Consider the following 22301-nt stretch of genomic DNA (forward strand, 5'->3'; position numbering starts at 1 on the left):
GTTTTCTTAATAAAAACTCTTGAGAAAGTTGGGATAGAAGGAACATACTTAAAGATCATAAAAGCCATTTATGAAAAGCCCACAGCTAACATCATCCTCAACGGGGAAAAACTGAGAGCTTGTTCCCTGAGATCAGGAACACGACAGGGATGCCCACTCTCACCGCTGCTGTTTAACATAGTGCTGGAAGTTCTAGCATCAGCAATCAGACAACAAAAGGAAATCAAAGGCATCAAAATTGGCAAAGATGAAGTCAAGCTTTCGCTTTTTGCAGATGACATGATATTATACATGGAAAATCCGATAGACTCCACCAAAAGTCTGCTAGAACTGATACATGAATTCAGCAAAGTTGCAGGATACAAAATCAATGTACAGAAATCAGTTGCATTCTTATACACTAACAATGAAGCAACAGAAAGACAAAGAAACTGATCCCATTCACAATTGCACCAAGAAGCATAAAATACCTAGGAATAAATCTAACCAAAGATGTAAAGGATCTGTATGCTGAAAACTATAGAAAGCTTATGAAGGAAATTGAAGAAGATTTAAAGAAATGGAAAGACATTCCCTGCTCATGGATTGGAAAAATAAATATTGTCAAAATGTCAATACTACCCAAAGCTATCTACACATTCAATGCAATCCCAATCAAAATTGTACCAGCATTCTTCTCGAAACTAGAACAAGCAATCCTAAAATTCATATGGAACCACAAAAGGCCCCGAATAGCCAAAGGAATTTTGAAGAAGAAGACCAAAGCAGGAGGCATCACAATCCCAGACTTTAGCCTCTACTACAAAGCTGTCATCATCAAGACAGCATGGTATTGGCACAAAAACAGACACATAGACCAATGGAATAGAATAGAAACCCCAGAACTAGACCCACAAACGTATGGCCAACTCATCTTTGACAAAGCAGGAAAGAACATCCAATGGAAAAAAGACAGCCTCTTTAACAAATGGTGCTGGGAGAACTGGACAGCAACATGCAGAAGATTGAAACTAGACCACTGTCTCACACCATTCACAAAAATAAACTCAAAATGGATAAAGGCCCTAAATGTGAGACAGGAAACCATCAAAACCTTAGAGGAGAAAGCAGGAAAAGACCTCTCTGACCTCAGCCGTAGCAATCTCTTACTCGACACATCCCCAAAGGCAAGGGAATTAAAAGCAAAAGTGAATTACTGGGACCTTATGAAGATCAAAAGCTTCTGCACAGCAAAGGAAACAACCAACAAAACTAAAAGGCAACCAACGGAATGGGAAAAGATATTCGCAAATGACATATCGGACAAAGGGCTAGTATCCAAAATCTATAAAGAGCTCACCAAACTCCACACCCGAAAAACAAATAACCCAGTGAAGAAATGGGCAGAAAACATGAATAGACACTTCTCTAAAGAAGACATCCGGATGGCCAACAGGCACATGAAAAGATGTTCAGCGTCGCTCCTTATCAGGGAAATACAAATCAAAACCACACTCAGGTATCACCTCACGCCAGTCAGAGTGGCCAAAATGAACAAATTAGGAGACTATAGATGCTGGAGAGGATGTGTAGAAATGGGAACCCTCTTGCACTGTTGGTGGGAATGCAAATTGGTGGAGCCGCTCTGGAAAGCAGTGTGGAGGTTCCTCAGAAAATTAAAAATAGACCTACCCTATGACCCAGCAATAGCACTGCTAGGAATTCATCCAAGGGATACAGGAGTACTGATGCATAGGGCCACTTGTACCCCAATGTTTATAGCAGCACTCTCAACAATAGCCAAATTATGGAAAGAGCCTAAATGTCCATCAACTGATGAATGGATAAAGAAATTGTGGTTTATATACACAATGGAATATTACGTGGCAATGAGAAAAAATGAAATATGGCCTTTTGTAGCAACGTGGATGGAACTGGAGAGTGTGATGCTAAGTGAAATAAGCCATACAGAGAAAGACAGATACCATATGGTTTCACTCTTATGTGGATCCTGAGGACCTTAACCGGAACCCATGGGGGAGGGGAAGAAAAAAAAAAAAAAGAGGTTAGAATGGGAGAGAGCCAAAGCATAAGAGACTGTTAAAAACTGAGAAGAAACTGAGGGTTGATGGGGGGTGGGAGGGAGGGAAGGGTGGGTGATGGGTATTGAGGAGGGCACCTTTTGGGATGAGCACTGGGTGTTGTATGGAAACCAATTTGTCAATAAATTTCATAAAAAAAAATAAATAAAGATAGGATAAAAACATTTTAAATTAGAAGTCAAAAACTAGGAACAGAAATGTTCCAGAAACAGAAAGAAATGAATTGGTAGTTGATTACACTCTGGAAAGAAATGTAGAAAAAGGCAAAATTATATCAGAAGTAAATATTAAAGAATAAGCTGTCTAAAGAATAGATTTGAAAGAGAACTTAATTAAGAACACTGAAGAAAAGCAGGAAAGGAACCAAGAGAATGAAAATGCAATGAAGAAAGAAGTAAAATGAGTCAGGAAGTGTTTGAATTGGAAGGCAAGCAAAGAAGATCTATCAGTAAAGTCACTGAGGAAGATAAAACAGTGGAGCAGAACTAATACTGAATCTCTAATCCGAGAAAAATATCTGGAAATAAAAGACTAAAATCTACAAATTGACAGGGCTGACAAAGTGCCTGAGAAAATTAAACAGTATTAATCACCTCCAAGACATATGGTATTAAAACAATTAGGCATTAAAAAAAAAAAAAACATACTCAGGGCTTCTAGGCAAAAAGATCGAGTAATTCATAAGGGGAAGAGGTGAGATTAGCATTACACCTCTCTAGTTGTATAAAGGATAAAGGTAACAACTAGAACAGAACTACAAACCATTCCAAATAATATGAAGTTAAAACAGAAAGTAAGACTTGTTATCCTGTAGAAAAAGAAACAGCAAGTAAGAAAAGCTGAAATTACCCATTTCTAAAAAATGACAATAAAAACTCATCATAGCACTTTGTGAGATTTATTTAAGCGAATCAGAGGAAAGTGTATAATTTTTATATATATACCTTTTCATTAAAAAGAAAGAAAATAAATGAATCAAGTTTCCCAGACCAATATGGCAAGAAAAACAAAGTAAATAAAAAAGCAAATGAAGAAAATAATAAAGATAAAACCACAGATTGAGATAAAGAATAGAAAAACAGATGTAATTAATGAACAAATCATTTTTCTTTTAAAATTAACAAATTAGAGACCTAGCTAATTTAATAACAAAGGCAGAAAGCACAAATAAAAGTGTAGGGGATAAATATAATCTGATACAGTATGAAAAATTAAAAAATAAAAAATTATAGCCCAGTATCACTTATATTGATATAAAGGTTCTAAATAATATATTAGTTAACAGAATCTTAGCCACACAAAAAGAAATGGTATACAATGACCATGCACATTTAACCCATGAATGTAAGTTTAATTCAATATTATGAAATCTATTAATATAATACCATAATAATGGGTCTAAGATAGAAAAGGTTGCCCCCACAGATGACAAAAAAGCCCTGAACAGAATTCAACATTGTGTGACACATTTAAGGAAAAAGAACTAAATAATAGTTCTTTTCCATGAGTATGTATGAATGTCTCTGTCCCAAAGCGGGCATCTTACTTAATGAGGAAATACTAAGATACCAGATTGATTCTACCACTGTTTAATGTTATACTAGAGGTAGTAGTTAGCACATTTAAAGAAGAAACTTCTAGAGACAGGAGAGTTGGATTTTTGCAGATGATGGCATGAACCTGGAAAACAAGAGAAATAATACTTAGACAATAAAAGTAGTTATATGAAGTAGCAATATATAAAATTATACAGAAATCATTAGCTTTTACATGTACAAACAATAATCAGTAAGAGACTCTGTTAGTGTGTGTGTGTGGGGGGGTGACATTTTAAATAGCAACAGAAAAGATAAAATATTTAGAGTTTGCACATTTAGTGTTAAATTTATTCCTAGTAAGAGGAGAGCTATAAACCATCCTGAAGGGACATAAAAGTAGACACAAGGAAATGGAAAAAAATACTTTAAGTCTTCCCCAAGTTAATGTAAAGTTACATGCTTTTACTTTCTAAGCCAGCAGTCACACATCTGGGAATTTACCCTGAAGAAATACTTAAGCAGTACAAAAATATAAATGCACAAGATTATTCTGCTCATTTAGCATTCCTTAACATTCTGCACTATTCCCTCACTGCTTATCATATTTTAAGGAATTTCTCAAGCTATCCTTTTTAAAATTTAACTTTCTATTTTGAGGTGAGTGTGGATTCAAATGCACTTAAGATCCGTGTACCTTTCACCCAGTTTGCCTCTGTGGTGGCATCTTACAAAACTATAGTACAGCATCACATCCATGAAACTGATGGTATGATCCAGTGATTTCATTCAGACTTACATGTATTCATCACTGTGTGTTTTTAGTTTTGTGCAGTTTTATCCCGTGTACAGGTGTGTGTATACATCGCTAAAGTCAAGATACAGAATAGTTACATCATCACCAGGGTCCCTTGTACTGCCCTTCAGTAATCATACCCACTTCCTTCCCAGCCTTGCCCTATCTCTGCCCCTTCCCTAACCCATGGCCAACACCAGTCTGTTCTTCATTACTATAATTTTGTCATGAAGTTATGAAGGGAACTTGTAAATCAGACAGTATATAGACTGTTGGGATTGGCATTTTTATTTTCACTGAGCATAGCTCCCCTGAGATCTATCCAAATTGTTCTGTGTATCGATGATTTATTCCTTTTTATTGCTAAAATATATTCTGTGGTATGTATATATTATCACCTTTGTTTAAAAACCCCTCATTGAAGGACATTTGAGTTGTTTGCATTTGGGGGCAGTAAAGCTGCCACTATAGTCTGAATGTTTGTGTCTGCCAGACTCATAATTTCTGGTGTGATGATATCAGAATGTGGGCTTTGGGAGGTGATTAGGTCCCGAGGGTAGGGCCATCAGAAACAGGATTAGTGTTCTTAAAGAGACCCCAGAGAGCTCCTTTGCTCTTCAGTCATGTTGGGACACAGTGAGAAGATGGCTGGGCTGTGAACCAGATATAGGCCATCACTAGGCATGGAATGTGCAGGTAACTTGATCTTGGATTTCCCAGCCTCCAAAATTATGAGAAATCAAAACCAGAAAATAAATTTCTTTTGTTTGAGCTGCCACTCAGTTTATGGTATCTCTGTTCTAGCAGCCTGGATGGGCTAAGCTGCTATGAAGGTTTGTTTGCAGGTTTTTGTGTGAATCTAAGCCTTCATCTCTCTGGAATATATACCTAGGAATACAGTTGCTGTGTTGTATGGCAGTTGCATGTCTAACTTGATAAGAAACCACCAGACTTTTTCAGTGTACCCTTCTGCATTCCCACCACCATTGGATGAGCAATTGAGCGTCTCTACCTCCATGTCAACAAGGGGTGGTGTCACTATTTTTTATTTTAGCCATTGTGGTTGATATGCAGTCATATTTCATTGTGTCTTAATTTGCATTTCCCTGGTGGCAGATGGTGTTCATTATCTTTTCATGTGCTCATTTGCCATCTGTATATTCCAGTGAACTACCTCCTCGCTTATTTTACCTGTTCTTTAATTGGATTATTTTTTGTTTTTTTTTTTTCCTGTTGAGTTTTGAGAGTTCAATAGATAATTATAAAATTGATGCTTGCAGTTAACACCAAGATGTGGTGGGCAAAAGTATGAATGTTTTTTATGCTCTCTAAATATAGAGTAATCTTTTACAAATTAAATCTCAAAAAAATTTTTTATTAGAAGTTCAGCATTTCTTTTACTGGCCTTTTCTTATATTGAATTTCAGTTAAAAATAAAATGAAAACTTTATGAGAAGTATATCATCTGAATTTTATAATATTTTTCTGTCAGAATGTAAGCTGAATGGTAATTTAAAATTTCTTGTGTGCTTTACTCTGTTGATTAAATTTTTACATTGAATGTATGTCACTTTTATAAACATAGTAGATTGTTTTTTCCATCTAAAAACAAACAGTGGAAGCCAAATATGTCAAGATTTAAAAGTAATTAATTTTGGTGGTGGAACTATAAGTCATTGTTAGTTTATATATTTATGCATTTTTAGTTACAAATATTTTTATTAACTCCATATGAACAATCTTAAGAAATAGATTTGTTACTTATGACTTGAAAAAAATAGAAATTTATGCTTGTATTCTAAAATTTGATTCAGGCCTTTTATGCCTTTACATAGAATAACCTTTTATGTGTTTACATTCCTCAAGGATGTATTTTAATGAATAATACAGTAGAAAGGTATATAAAAAAAGCAATTCTACATTCCCACTGATTGTTAAATAAAAGAATATCTCAGAAGTTAAAATGGCACCATAATTGTTGAAGGAAAAGGGTGAGAAGTCATTTTTTTCAAGAAGGTTTTATTGGGGCGCCTGGGTGGCTCAGTCGGTTGAGCGTCCGACTTCGGCTCAGGTCACGATCTCGCGGTCCGTGAGTTCGAGCTTTGCGTCGGGCTCTGGGCTGATGGCTCAGAGCCTGGAGCCTGCTTCCGATTCTGTGTTTCCCTCTCTCTCTGCCCCTCCCCAGTTCATGCTCTGTCTCTCTCTGTCTCAAAAATAAATAAAAAACGTTAAAAAATTAAAAAAAAAGGTTTTATTAATCCTTCTTATGTGACAATTCCTATTACAGTATTACTAGTTAGCTACCTATAGCTCAGCAAATCTTTTTATTTTTGAGAGAGAGAGAGAGAGAGAGAGAAGGGCAGAGCGAGGGACAGAGGACAAAGCGGGCTCTGCGCTGACAGTAGACAGTGCAGTGCGGGGCTTGAACTCATGAACTGTAAGGTCATGACCTTAGCTGAAGTCAGATGCTCAACCAGCTGAGCCATCCAGGCGTCCCATATTTCAGCAAATCTAAGATGACTTGGGTTTTAAAATACACCATTATTTTATGTGGCTCCCCCAAAAGAAAAGAGCCAACAATTAAATCATAACATTGTTTACATATCTCTTAGCATTTTTTTACATTTATTTTAAAAGATCCTTTAGGCTTTCAAAAACTATTGTAATTTACTTAACATAAAATTCACCATTGTAAAGTGTAGAGTTGATTAGTGTTTAGTGTATTCACTGTGTTGTGCAACCATCACCACTAATCCCAGAGCATTGTCATCAACCAATGAAGAAGCACTGCACCTGTTAGTAGTTGGTCCCAATTCCTCCCTCCCCCAGTCTTTGAGTAACTACTAATGTACTTACTGTCTCTTTGGATTTGTCTACTCTGGACATTTAATATAATAAAGTCATATAATATGTAGCCTTTCTTGTGTAGGTTCTCCTACTTAGCATTGTGTTTTCACAGTTCGTCCATGTTGTACCAAGTCTCAGTGCTTCATTCCCTTCAGTGCACAAGTAATATTCCATTGTATGGTTATACCACAGTTTGTTTATCCACTCATCATTTGGGCATTTGGATAGTTTCCACTTTAGGGCAGTTATGAATAATGTTGCTATGAACATTCACATACAAGTTTTTGTGTGAACGCATATTTTACTTCTCTTGGGTATATAACTAGGAATGGAATTGGTTAGAACATATGTGTAACCCTTTGAGGAGCTGCTAAACTTTTTCACAGCAATTGTATCATTTCATAATCCCCCCAGCAACGTATGTGTTTCATTTTCTCCACACCCTCACCAAGATTTGTTATTGACAGTCTTTATAATTATAGCATCTTAGTGGGTATCAAATGGAGTTTCATGGTTTTGATCTGCATTGCCCTAATGAGTAATAACATTGAGCGTCTTTTCATGTGCTTATTGGCCATTTGTATATCATCTTCAGATAAATGCCTATTCAACTCCTCTGACAATTTAAAAATTGCATTGCCTTTTTTTTTTTTTACTTGCAGTGTATATTTTGAATAGTAGGCCCTTGTCAGATGTAGGATTTACAAATATTTTTTTCCATTCTGAGGGATGTCTTTCTACTTTCCTGCTAGTGTTGACTCACAAAATTTTTAGTTTTGACAAAGTCCCATTTAACTGATTTTTCTTGTGGTTGCTTTTGCTTTTGGTGTCACATCTAAGAAACCATTGCCTAATCCAAAGTCATGTAGATTTACTCGTGTGTTTCTTTTTAAGAGTGTTATAGTTTTAGATCTTACTTAAGTTTTTGTATATGGTGTGGGCTGATTGTCCAGCTTGATTCTTTTGCATGCGGATATTCATTTGCCTCTGGATCATTTGTTGAAACGACTATTCTTTCCCCCAACTGAATGGTCCTAGGACTCTTTATTGAAATGCATTACCCATACGTGTATGGGCTTATTTCTGGATTCTCAGTTCTGTTCTGTTGGTCTGTATGCCTGTACCAGTGCATATTCATACTATAGTACCACACTGTCTTTATGTTTATACTATCTATGTTTTGAAATCAGGAGTTTGTTCTTTTTCAAGATTGTTTTGGCTATTTGGACTCCACTAAATTTCCATAGGAATTTTAGAATCAGCTTGTTATTTCTAGAAAAAAAAGGCAGTTAGAATTTTGATGGGGATTACACAATATGTAGATAAAATTGGGAGATAGTGCCATTTTAACAATATTGTCTTCGAATCCATGGAAAAATGGAATGTTTCCCCACTTATTTCAACCTTGAATTTTCTCAACAGTAGTATGTAGTTGTCAGTGTACAACTCTTGCACTTCATTTGAATTTATTCCTATTTTATTCTTGTAGATTCTATTGTAAATGGAATTGCTTTCTCAATTTTATTTTCTGATTATTCATTGCTTCTTGTATTAGACTTTAAGCATAGATTTAAAAAATTACTGGACCTCCTCTGTATCCGTAAAAAGGAAAATAAAAGTGAATTCAGTTGTAAAGAACTTCTTTGTATTCAGAGTCAGTCTCTTCTGAATCATTTAATCAAAATTGTCCATGGCTGTCTTTGCTTACAGTAGCATTTTCTGTGTCAACAGTGAACCATTTCCCAAAACAATCCTCCACTGATACAGGGATTTTCTCTCAAGGTACTAAGTATCCTGTACATTTTTATGTGTACACTTTGCTATCCGCCTGAGAGTTTCTTTTTCTTCCTCAATTAAATCAAACACTTCTGCAAGTTAAATAGCTTCCCTTCAAAGGCCACAGGAATTCCATGGCAAATTGACTTTTGACATCTTAACAGAAATCCTTCATGGTGCATGAATCAGTCACACCAATTGCTTGTTGCTTTAAGATTTCTTTTATCTAGTCTGAGGAGTTTCTTCTGCCTTCATTTATACACTTGGCATGTGATAAGCAATCCTTCTGTGTAGGTCACCAAGCTTCATCTACTTGCAGGGTTTGTCCCAAGTGCTATGTGTTGTTTTACCAGAAAGTGTGAATTGTAGTAATTCTTTAATGAAGATTTGCTTCAGTAATAGGAAATTTACATCCTACTGTCTGTTTTCATATTCTTCTATGAATAAACAACTACTAATTTGAAAGGGAAATTGTAGGGGTGCCTGGGTGGCGCAGTCGGTTAAGCGTCCGACTTCAGCCAGGTCATGATCTCGCGGTCCGTGAGTTCGAGCCCCGCGTCAGGCTCTGGGCTGATGGCTCAGAGCCTGGAGCCTGTTTCCGATTCTGTGTCTCCCTCTCTCTCTGCCCCTCCCCCGTCCATGCTCTGTCTCTCTCTGTCCCAAAAATAAATAAACGTTGGAAAAAAAATTTTTTTAAAAAAGAAAGGGAAATTGTAAGTTTTTGAAGGCTTTTTTGGCCTTCATAAAAGTAAGTCTGTTAGAGATTGCTATGAGCACCCATGGCCACCGTTCATCCATGTGCATGCAAAAACAACTGTGTCACAACTCCCTCTTTGCCAGCTCCAACCACTGCACGCAATGGTTCCAGTTTGAAATTTTATCGCACAAAATTGTGACCACCCCTTTTCTTGACCTTTGATCACAAAAAGGTAACATGTTCCTTATATAACAGGTTAACATAACATTTTCCCTATGTTTATGGGTTTATGATAGTGGCTAAGGAATCTGTGTAGGCATTCCTTAAAATTAGGATATAGTTTACTGCCTCTTCATTTCCCCATTGGCCCCTCCGTCCCCACTCAGACTTCCTTATAGAGTTGGTGATCTCACCTTTACCTTATGTTTCTCACTGTACTTCCTGCATTTTATTATTATTTTCTGTGTGTCTGTTTCTACCTTGCATTAAGCTCCCTACAGGCAAGAAGTGGTTCCTTTTATTTTTATCACAATATCTGGCATTGTGCTGAATGACTTCTAACTTAGTAATATTTGTAGCAGTACCATCTGAAGACTTGTAGAGTCCAGACTCTTTATCCGTAAGTTTAAAACAAAAAGGATCTTTCTTGCTATAAAATGAAAATCTATTTGCTGCTTCTTATGACTAACTTGTTTCTGCTAGGAACTACTACTTTTCCATTTGTCTGAGCTAGAAAGTTTTGTTAACCTTGACTAGTTATTTCCTCCCATATCAAAAAATTGTTGGGGCGCCTGGGTGGCGCAGTCGGTTAAGCGTCCGACTTCAGCCAGGTCACGATCTCGCAGTCTGCGAGTTCGAGCCCCGCGTCAGGCTCTGGGCTGATGGCTCAGAGCCTGGAGCCTGTTTCCGATTCTGTGTCTCCCTCTCTCTCTGCCCCTCCCCCGTTCATGCTCTGTCTCTCTCTGTCCCAAAAATAAATAAACTTTGAAAAAAAAAATTGTTAAAATATCAACACATAGTTTAACATACATATTTTTTAATTCATATAGTAATTTTATACGTATATGTGTATGCATAAGTTACTGTTGACATCACAATATTCAAGAATATTTTGGAATAATCAGTTATAATTCTGTATCTTAACGCTTCCTTTTGCTTATTTCCTTTAGAGCGCATGCATGTGCACGCACACACACAGACACACACACGCACACACACACACACAGTGGGGGGAGGGGCAGAGAGAGAGGAGGGGAGAGAGAATCCCAAGCAGACTCTGCATTTTCAGTGTGGAGGGCTTGAACTCATGAATCCCATGATCATGACCTGAGCCGAAATCAAGAGTCAGATGCTTAACTGACTGAGCCATCCAGGTGCCCTTTTTTGTTCATTTCCTTTTTATATTTTATTTCCTTTTATAGTTGCATGGCTGCAGTCACAACATAACCATTTTTGGAATCTTGTGCATTTTTTTTCTACTTTTATTTTTAAATGAAGGCTTACAGTGAAGTCTCTTGGCTTTCTTGAGGGTAACAGATTGCCCTGCATGTTCCCCAGCATCAGTATTTTCAGAGGCTGGCCGTGTGTCTGCAAAGGCTGGCTTTCATAGGTGGCTCCCCACCCCCACTGTGCTCTCCTGGATATGCCCCACTCAGCTCTGCTGTATGAATTGTTTGTTGGGGCACAACTGAGGACTTTGTGTACCTTTGTTTTCTTCCCCCACTCCAACTTTTTTTTTTTTATAATTTCAAATCTACAGAAAAGTTGAAAGAACAGAAGAATGAACACCCCTGTATGCTTTACCATGATTCACCAATGTAACCATTTTGCCACACTTGTATTATGTTGCTATTGTTTTTGTGGGCACATACTCCCTTCATTTACTCCTATATCTGCCTTTTCTGTTGTGCTCAACCATCTGAAAGTGAATTGCAGGTATCATAAACTTCATCTGTAAGAATGTCAGCATATATCTCTTAGGGATAAGGATGTCTTCTTACAAAGCCATACCATTATGATCCTTAGGCACTTTAACATCAATACACTATTACCTGATAGTTTGTTAATATTCTTGTCTCAGCATGTCCAGTAATATCATTTAAAAGCCTTTATTTTTTTTTGGTATGTCCAGAATCCGATCAAGGATCACATATTATTTACTTTTCATTCTCTTTGGTGTCCTTTCATCTAGCAGAGCACCCACCAACTTGGCTTTTTCTGTCACACACGTTTGTATATTGAAGAGCCCAAGTCAGTTGTTTTGTTAAATGTCCCACGATTTAATTTGTCTGATGTTCATTATTATCAAATTCAGATTAAACATATGTGCATTAACAACATAAATGATACATCTTTGTCAATGCATCTCATCAGGTCACTGTCCTTTTTGAACAGTGACCCTTAAAGATGGCTCCTATGTCCTTTCGACACTCCCCCAGTCTATCATAGCTTCCTCACTTTGTGGTAAAAAAAGACGTTTACATTTCATGCCCACACCCAGAATCAGCTATTTCTTTAAGAAGACTTACCTCCTTATACTGGGAAATGTTAGAGGCCATAATTTAGCTTTAGGGGTCCCTGTTGCTACTAGAATAGTCATTGTTCCTAGCCTGTGGAAGAGTTAGGAAATTTTTTTTTAAAGAAAAATATACTTTAAATTTATTTTACAATTTAAATTTAAGATTCAGGGTTTCTGTGCACTTGATTTTATATTTTGACATGTTATGGTGAATATATTGGTTCCTAATTTATATGAACATAATTACTTATTTGCTTTATCCTACTATATATTAATTTCAAAATAACAGTATCTATATTATTACTAAAATGTGGTAAGATTTCTTTCTAATTATTTTATCTTGAGAATACATGCTAGAGTCCAGTTACTGTGCTGAAAGTTCATTTCAGTTCTGTTCACTTCTTCTTTCATAGTTAACTATTTTTATTTTTGAATTATCTTTTTAAAATACAAGTAAGTTCAAATAATTTACATGCCCCTCTTCTAGATACAAGGTAACATGCTATACGCTATTCTGGTTTTCTTTTTTCACTTGACAGTGAAATCACTACCTAGCAGTACATAGAGATCTTTCTGATTCTTTTACAGCTGTATAGTACCTCATTGTGTAACTATGTTAGACATATAGGTGGTTTAGCTTTTGCATTACTGTATGATTGTATTTAAAAAAAAGTTACCTAAGTATAGACTTGCACAGAATTGCAGACAGTACTCAAACAGATTCTTGTGTGCCAGTGTTTGCAGCTGCACTCTTTACAATAATCAAAAGGTAGACACAACCCAAGTGTCTGTACAGATGAATGGGTAAACAAAAAGCAGTGTATACATACAAAGGGATATTATGCAGCCATAAAAAAGGAACGGGGTTCTGATACATATAACATGGATGAACCTTAGGAGACATGGTAAGTGAAATAAAGCCAGACACAAAAGGGCAAATATTGTATGATCCTACTGGTAGGAATGACGTATGGTAGGCAAATTCATTGACAGAAAGTAGATTAGAGTTTCCAGAGATTGGGGATAAGGGGAGAATGGATAGTTACTGCTTAAATGGGTAGAGAATTTCTGTGTGGAGTGATGAATATTTTGGAAATAGTGGTGATGGTTGCACAATACTATAGATAAAATTAATGCCACTGAGTTGTACAGTTAAAGTAGAAATTTAGAGAGACTATCCAAAGCAGTTGAGTCCCAGGAGCATTTAACAGGAACTCCAGAATGTTGACCCGAAATGGGTCTCTAAGTTTAAATGTGAAAAGGGTGCTTGAAACACCTAAATCTTTTGGTCGTGAAATAACGCCATGAATATTTTAAATTTGAATTTAAGTCTTTTTCATAACTTTTTCTGTCGCTTTTATATTTTCCTGTATTTTACTTGTCAGCAAAACTATGCAGTTAACATAACTAGTCATATTTAGTATCTGTTCTCATTTTATTAAGCACATAGGCTCTGAGAAGATGCCTTTCCTAAGGCCATACAGCCAAAAGGGACTAGGAACGCTCTTGGGTCCCAGTACAGTTCCTACAGTCATGATTCGTTAATTATATAATTATTTAATGACCGTCTCCTGTGTGCTAGGCACCGGGACTATAATAATAAACAACAAATTCCATGTCCTTTCTCAGTGTACAGTTTAGAAAAAGAGCCCCACAATTATCATACGTATCATAGTATATAGTACTATGTACATAGGCCCCACATATTGTACCATATAGTACAACTAGGTGGGTTAGAGTACAGAACCCTGTGGGAACACTTCACAGGGGCCGTTTGAAACAGTATATAGTATTCAGAAACACCTGCTGTCTGGTTTGGTTTATACTTGTATAACTGTGTAAGTAAGACGTAAGCTTTTTATCTACTTGGGAGACCTGATTTTCAAAGCTTAGCCTTTCAGTCTCAAACCAGCTACTTCTAGCTGGTACTTGAAACTCTGCTCTGGGAAGCACTTGTATTCCCCAGCTGTGCAAAAGATCTACCAGTCTTCCTTCATACGCCTATTGAAGTCTAGCACATACTAAAGTTCCTGATGCAAGGCAGATGCTGAAAAATGTTTATATTCACTAAGTGAGTTAAGGCTGTCCCAGTTGAGCCCTCCTACTGAACTGTACCAGTTTTACTTCTACAGCAGTACTTTACCTGCATGGGGATTTCCTTGTATTTCTGTGGCCTGGGCACTGATACTGTTACTTTAGTTTATTATCCTTTACCGACTGAACATGAACATATTCTGGAAAAAAGGTAAACTTTTGATTTTCATCTCAAAACAAGGCATCTCAGACTTCCATTTCTAGAACTTTTATGAGGAGCACAAATAATTCTCTGGTAATGTTTTTTTAAGGGTGACACTGAAACTATAGAAATACATAATTAGGTATCTATGTTTGCATTATTTTGTGAAGTATGTAAGTTTTAAGCTTTGTAAGTTCTTTTGGTACCATTCTTCAATGGCAATTAAATATTTGTAATTTTATCTTAACTTTCAGGTAAAGAAGATACTCCCTCATTACTCGGTCTCTGTGGGTCTCTAACATCAGTGGCAAGTTACAAATCACTAACAAGTCTCAAATCTAATGACTACCTTGCAAGTCCCACAACAGAGATGACAAGTCCAGGCCTAACTCCATCCTGAAAATTTTTATGTAAAAGCCAGAAGTTTTTATGTTGCAAATGTTCTATTTACATAAGTTTGACTGCTGGGGAAAACCTTTGGAATTTTATATTGTTCTGGCACATGTATGGAATCGTATTGCTTCTTTTAGAGAATTCAGTCTATTCCATGTGCCCTTCTGAGTGAAAAAAAAAATGATCCTGCCATTTTCATTTTAAGATTCTTAAATTTGTCACTGAGGAAGTTTAAATATGAATAGACTTAAAAAACTTTCAAATATCCTTTAATAACCCATTGTAAACGGTGATGTATATTTATTATTTAGCTGATTTTCATGTATTTAAATGCATCATCATTGCCAGGCTGAGTTGAAGGTTTTATTCTAGAGACATGTAAGTTTTTTCTTTTACTCTCTTATTCAATGATTTTCTAAAAATGACATGTTAATTTCATTTTTTCATTAATTTCTTCCTATATTCCGATGTTTAAATGCCTTGTTTTTAATATGAGGAGGAAATTCTCAGCTGGTTTCATAGTGGCTTATTCAGTTTTGGTATCAAAATTCCATTAACATTTTATAAATTTTGTAGGAATGTGCCTTTAGGCCATCACTAAATTTATGAGGGTCATATGGGAAGTATTTTACAGCGTTTTGGTAAAGTGGATAAATTTCTTATCTTTATTTTCCCCAAGATTTTCTTAAGAGGTTACATAAAAATATCAAGTATTCCTCAATAGTTAGAAAACATTTAAAAATGTACAATACTTCTTGAAAAAAACTCCAGGTTGATTTAAGGATTTGAGATCTTTAAAGTAAGGATTAGTAATCACCACACTAAATAATCTGACATAATAGGGTTGTTTTGTTGTCCCTTGGGTGCAACAATGAACCATGCCATGTTAACGTTAAAAATCCCTACACTTCTACTAAAGTTAGTTTTCTTTTTTGAAAAGTTATGTGCTATAAACTTTTTGCAGTTTTTGCAACTATATATATCATCCATAAAAATCCCACCATACTGAAAGAAAAAAAAATGTATGAAGTATATTTTCTATGGTAAGTAATATGAGGAAAACACGACCAGTTGTGCCAAAGAAGTTTTCTATATTGTTTACATGAAGAGGACACAATACTTAATGGGGACTTTGTATGCTATTTTTGTTTATTAAGAAAACATCACATTCAAACTTAGGAGCTTGGACGTAACAGGAAGAATGTTCCTCCTACAGCGATTTCTTTTATTCAGAGGAGGCAAGAAGAGCGCTGAACTTACTACATCGTTCTTTGCATTAGAAATGTGTAGGAGTGTGGTGGTTCTCTGCAATACTTAGAGCTTTATTCTCATAATTTGGAATTTAAGATAAATAATAAGAAGGCTAGTCTTCTATGTAAGACACTTTAAGCAATGTTATTTCAGGGACAGAGGAGGCCTGGAAGCTGTTAAAATAAGTTATCCTAGATGTACCAGAACATATTCAGAGCTTTATTCCTTTAGCTTAAGGCTTTATTACTTGTAAAAATGCAAATATTCTTGAAAATTGGTACCTTTTACCTGCTCTTAATTATGTATACCTTATTATGAGTGAGGTATCCAAAGCAATTTTTAATGAGCATGGGGCTGGAAGGAAGATATAAAATGAGGACAATGGCAACACTGGGAGAAGAGAGTAAGAAATGGCTAAGTTGGGGAACTTGAAAAATCTGAAGCTGGCTTCTTAAGCACTATTGCTGCTTTCCTAAAAAACGATCAGAATGTGTAAAATGTTTTATCATTCACAGTCCACTTTGAACTGACATTTATTATTCCTCAGTGATTTAAAACAATCATTGTTAAATTTTTTCCATACATTTTTATAATACAGAAAGGAAATTCAAGATTCCATAATTGATAATTTTCCAGATTTGTCTAATGCATTCAGTAACCTGTGCATCTTCACATGCTGCTAAATGCAGATTTAAAAATGACATCTGAGGATCATGACTTTTCCTCCTTTCTTGGAGCTCTTGGTACAAAATTCATCTGCTGATGTGAATTCAGGTTTCTGTACAGTTCATTTCACACTTGTTATATACGTAATGTCTGCATGAGGAAACAATGTATGTCTCAATCTTTAATTTTAGGTGGTAGTGTTTATTGTTTACACACCCTATCCAAAATAGAATGCTGAATTATATGCTGATATTTCCATGTGTATTTTGTTGCCTTGATGTACTATACTTGTTGCATGTATATTAAACGTTTTGTACTATGCATTAGTGGTTATATTTTTTCCTTGAAGTTACTTGATTCAAGTTGTACACTGAGCCTTGTGTTTTAGCAAATATGGTAAATGTATATTATTCAACACCTAAAATACTAATAGGACAAAAGTTTTAGAGAAATCTTTATTTTAACTCATATAAAATTAAATACCTTTTAAAAAAAATAACATGGTTCAGAATACACAATATCTATTGAAGTGGTACAATACCATAGTGATTTGGGCAGTTGCTAATATAATTATACATCAGCCATATTTGTTTTCTCACCTATAAAATGGAAACATCACCATCTTCTCAGAACCTATGATAGCATCAAGAAGATGTCAGCATTAAAAGATATTATGTAAACTAAATTTTTATTTAAGTCATCTTTATTAGATTTACATAATTGTTTTCAATTGGTTAAAAATGTGTCTCAAATTTACAACTTAAGGAAATTCTCTGTAAAAGAAGTTCCTAGTCAAATCTCCAGTTTTGATAAATACACTGAATCACCTCTGAAATGTCACAGGACTCCTTTGAACATCAGGGCTCTTAAATATCTTTTAATCTTCTGTAAGCACAGCAGCCCCTATTTCACTTTAGATTTTGTTCTTTTTAACTGATGAGGGGATATAAAATTGTATCAATGACCTTATGGTCTCTTTCAAAAGTGTATTTTAGTCCAAACTAGTTCTTATTATAAGTCCCCATTATTTCTCTAAAACCCAAATAAAACCAAAGTTTCACTACATAAGACAGCCTTACTACATGTGACACATTCTAGTGTTTGCTGTGCTGTGTTGTGCTAAACTATGCTACCCTATTTTCTTTTCAGTTAAAAAAAAAAAGCTGGTCTTGGAAAACCAACCAACCAACTCAACTCCATAATTATTAGAGCTATGCCAAAACATGCTTCTTTGGTTTCCCGTTGTCTTCTTGTTTTTCCACATTTGGGGCTCAATGCCTCCCACTTCCAGGTATGTTTAACTGGATCACCTGTCCTAATCATAGAAGTATGTCCCTGACACCCTGCCTCTCTGCTCCCAGGCTGAGTGGACAATCCCTCAGCTGTTCCATGTCTTCCTTTGCAAACCTGTCAAACAGCTCTGCCGTCTCCTTGTAGCCGGTGACAGTATCTGAAGTATTTTCTTATCTCAAGTGCTCTTTATACTGCCTACCACATAAAAGATCTGAGTAAATGTTGAATGTTAAAATTTATTTAAAAAGTTCATTTTGGAGAAAAAATTCAAAACTGATTCAAAAAATTCAAAACTTTCCTACATCCTTGGAACTCGTACTCCAGAAAGAGGGAAGAATTTAAAAAAGTCATATGTGATAACCATATGTTTTCATTCTTATGTGGATCCTGAGAAACTTAACAGAAACCCATGGGGGAGGGGAAGGAAAAAAAAAAGAGTGGGAGAGAGACAAAGCATAAGAGACTCTTAAAAACTGAGAACAGGGGCGCCTGGGTGGCGCAGTCGGTTAAGCGTCCGACTTCAGCCAGGTCACGATCTCGCGGTCCGGGAGTTCGAGCCCCGCGTCAGGCTCTGGGCTGATGGCTCAGAGCCTGGAGCCTGTTTCCGATTCTGTGTCTCCCTCTCTCTCTGCCCCTCCCCCGTGCATGCTCTGTCTCTCTCTGTCCCAAAAATAAATAAACGTTGAAAAAAAAATTTTTTTTTAAAAACTGAGAACAAACTGAGGGTTGATGGTGGGGAGGGACGGGAGGGTGGGTGATGGGTATTGAGGAGGGCACCTTTTGGGATGAGCACTGGGTGTTGTATGGAAACCAATTTGACAATAAATTTCATATATTGAAAAAAATAAAAAATATCAAAAAATGCATAAAAAAGTCATGTGGTTAAATATGTATAGTGAATAGTTTTCTTAGAAATAAAAGAAAAATTTAATTTCATCTCTGCTTTTTTAAAAAGTCAAATGTGTATTATATGGAAGGTAGCAAGTATGTAATACATGGATTAAAAAACTTACACATAAGTCAAATGTATGTGTTAGAAAACTTAACATAAATAGAAGGAAACTGCTTTCAGAAACATTACATAGAATATAATTTCTAGCCAAGCACTTTTTAGCTGCTATTTATTTAAATAAAACATTAATGCTTCTCTACCTCTACCACCTAAGTACAGAAAAAACTTCATTTCACTCTTCTTTTCATCCAGATACGCTGCATGTAGTATGTATTAGAAAAGCTTCTAAGGAATTAGATTTATTTATTTTAATCCTGAATGATAAGAATTTTCCATATATGCAGTCATACAGTACTGGGGATGGTGGCAGTATCCCTGTTGGTATTACTATTAAGGTGAAATATCAGACTGCTTTTTAAAAGTTACAAATTAAAATTTTTGTTTTCTACTGATCAGTTACCAAAAAGAAGCATAACAGAACCAAGGTAAATTTAATACTGTTAAAAAAATAAAATAAAATAAATGTAATACTGTTAAACATCAGTGTTCAAGATAAAACTTTCTTATATAAAGTATAGCATTAAAATAATGATTTTGTATGAAAATATTTAGCTTGACGCACAGTCATACTTTTAAGAAATCAAAATATTTTAATGAAAATGTCAAAGTCATAAATATTTATGATTTTATAGATATTGCAATTTTAAGGTAAATCAATAGAGGGTAAAACAAACACAAAAGACTACATACACACACGATCTGTTCTGGTGAAATAAACTCTTTTCTATAATACAAAGTACATTAGTCCCTCTACAAACACTAGAGGTCTGTCACCTGAACATATTACTCTATTTTAGAACAAAAAATACTTCACATTTCCTAGCATACATGTAGACTGCAATAAAGTGCTTTTTCTTATAGGATACAGATCCTGGGAAAATGAAACAAAAACAAAAAAAGGGTATCACTTTTGTCCTGTCTTCATAACCCTTCCCTGTCTCATTCCTGCAGTCATAAGCAACATTACTGAGGCGTTAGCCTACAGTGACTGAAAGCTATTTCTTCAAGGAAACTGCTGCCTCTTTAGTCTCTTGATCTAGCATACTAACATGAAGATGTGTAAAATCGAGGGACATTTTGGAAATATTTTGTGTCTTATAGTATATTAGTAATCTCTATTGTGTTAGAAGAAGCCAGTACAAGTGACCTACAGAACTCCACAAACAGTGATATCTGAATTACAAGATGGCTGAAACCAGAGGCCCTTCCTAGGCTGAAACATAAATTTTACTAATGTAATGTGGTTTTCTGCTCAGCCAAGAGCCACTGTGCCAAACATTTAACACCATCAGAAAGACGACTCCTCTTTTGCAGAAACAGTGAATAGTCTTTAATCATCAAAAATACCACCTATAGCACATAAACAGTTATATTTTGATTCATAAAGATAAAATAGCCATACCTTTGAATGAAGAAATCCTAACACTGGTGAAGCCTTAAAACAGCAACAGGAAGTAAAAAAAAAAAAAAAAACAAAAAAAACTAATGCATTTGAATTAAAGAAAGTAATAGGTATTATTTGCTAAATGCAAATAATGTTACTTAAAGACTGCCATCTATTATATACTTTGCTGAAATACTTAAATATCTACACGCATGATTTAGGTATGTATAAAAGACTTGGGCATTTTTCTTCTAGACTCTCCACATCATTAAGAACACAATTCAAAATGTTCTGATACATCCTACACATTCTCAATTATCAAACTCTCAGATTATTGCTTTCAGTACTTAGGACTAATTTTTCTTTTCTTTACAGGGACATTTAGTGGATGTGATTTCTGGAATATCTTTTTCAGTATCTCAAAAATTAGGGTAACGGAACTTATTTTTAACTTAGGATTATGATTTAGAGGCAAAGCAGAAACTACTACCTATTTAAGTTATAAAACAGAAAATAAATCATTTTGAGATAATGGTGAGAGTCCTTGCCTAAGAATCTCCAACTTATTATTTGGCTTTGGTTGTTACTTCAAGTTGAAACAGCGTCACTGGTACTGTTGTCTTCTGGCATTCTGCATCTGGAAAAAAGCCTTCCCAGATTCATAGGTACTGATCATAATGGCACAAGCAGGAGCAATTTTAATTAAACGGGGAATGAGGCCTGAAAAGAGAATAGAAAAAAATCAGAACAAATTTTACCTTATGTTTAAAAATGTAATTTATTTGATTTCATTCTGATAATGATCGAATGAAGTGATGTATCAAACACTGTGCCATCAACTGGTATCAAAGAACAAGCCAAATTACTCCCAAGCTCCTCACTTTAATTCCGCTTTACTTTATACAGAAGTTTCATCTTATTAAATCTATTCAGATTTTTTTTAACTTAAAGATGTTTAGGGAGAAGTCATAAATGTGTAATATTTTCAATAATTTCCTGCTAATTTAGGAAAAGGACAGACTGAAAAATAATCATTTTATTCAACAATTTGGTAAAATAAGTATTTTTACCTGTAAATAATCCTGCAAACCCATTCTTAGCAACAATGTTCTTCATGATAGTCCACGTTGACATATGCAAAGGCATAGAAACTAAATGTTAAAGAAATGATACATTATAAATTACCACTTAATTATTTCTAATACATATGACAGACATCAAGTATTTATGGTCTTTGGGAATGCGGGGTATATAATTTCATTATACTAAGAAAAGATCTATTTACCCAAAACTTACCCAAAGTCTTATATTTAATAGTCGGATTCATTAAAAACAAAAAATAGAAAAATGCTGAAGGTTAAAGGTGTATAGTGTATAATATAGTGTATAATTATAGTGTATAATTTGTCACTGAGGTTCAAACATAAAGCTATAAATGAGCTATTCATGCGCAAAGTTTACTTACCTTTATTTTACACAACGATTCTAAGCAGCTGGCTTAACCCAAAGACTACTAGACACAGGAAGTAAAACAAGAGGCTGCTATGAAGCAGACACACTACTATGCAAACACTGTGATAGCTGCACACGGAAGTTGTCAAGTTTGACACCAGTTGGATGAGGCGCAAACACTCCTCTATTATCCTCATTAGCTGCTGGGAGCTGCTATTGAACTCCACAATCATCAATGTGAACATGGGCAAGTGAGTCATTAAGAAAGATTAAAGTATATAGTATTAAGCATGGCCAGGGGAAAAAGAGAAAGGGTGGAGAAAGAGAGCTTTCAGAAATGGCTTTTTAGAATTTTGCCACTTAA

At 35.4% G+C, this 22301-nt stretch overlaps 2 protein-coding genes across 7 annotated transcripts in view; one reads left to right on the forward strand and one right to left on the reverse strand.

The window, feature by feature from the left end:
• RUNDC3B (RUN domain containing 3B) overlaps positions 1-17117 on the forward strand; it is a 154971-nt gene extending 137854 nt beyond the window's left edge. For all 4 annotated transcript variants that reach the window (XM_047842025.1, XM_047842043.1, XM_047842036.1 and 1 more), the window contains one exon: positions 14741-17117. In XM_047842025.1, the coding sequence (XP_047697981.1) occupies positions 14741-14886 (146 nt within the window). In that variant the 3' untranslated portion in view covers positions 14887-17117. The remainder of the gene's footprint in view (positions 1-14740) is intronic.
• SLC25A40 (solute carrier family 25 member 40) overlaps positions 3372-22301 on the reverse strand; it is a 70219-nt gene continuing 51289 nt past the window's right edge. The window contains exons 11-14 of one of the 3 annotated variants that reach the window (XR_007148521.1): positions 21556-21636; positions 21034-21205; positions 20504-20536; positions 3372-3761 (exon numbers count right to left, since the gene is read on the reverse strand). Coding sequence is in view for 1 of the 3 variants with exons in the window: in XM_047842062.1 (XP_047698018.1) it covers positions 21090-21205; positions 21556-21636 (197 nt within the window). In the remaining 2 variants the exon portion in view is untranslated. Of the gene's footprint in view, positions 3762-18846; positions 21206-21555; positions 21637-22301 lie in introns of those variants that run through there. The other 2 variants (XR_007148520.1, XM_047842062.1) reach the window with 2 other exon arrangements.

The sequence above is a fragment of the Prionailurus viverrinus genome, chromosome A2, assembly GCF_022837055.1.
Source record: "Prionailurus viverrinus isolate Anna chromosome A2, UM_Priviv_1.0, whole genome shotgun sequence".
In the NCBI taxonomy this organism is placed as follows: domain Eukaryota; kingdom Metazoa; phylum Chordata; class Mammalia; order Carnivora; family Felidae; genus Prionailurus; species Prionailurus viverrinus.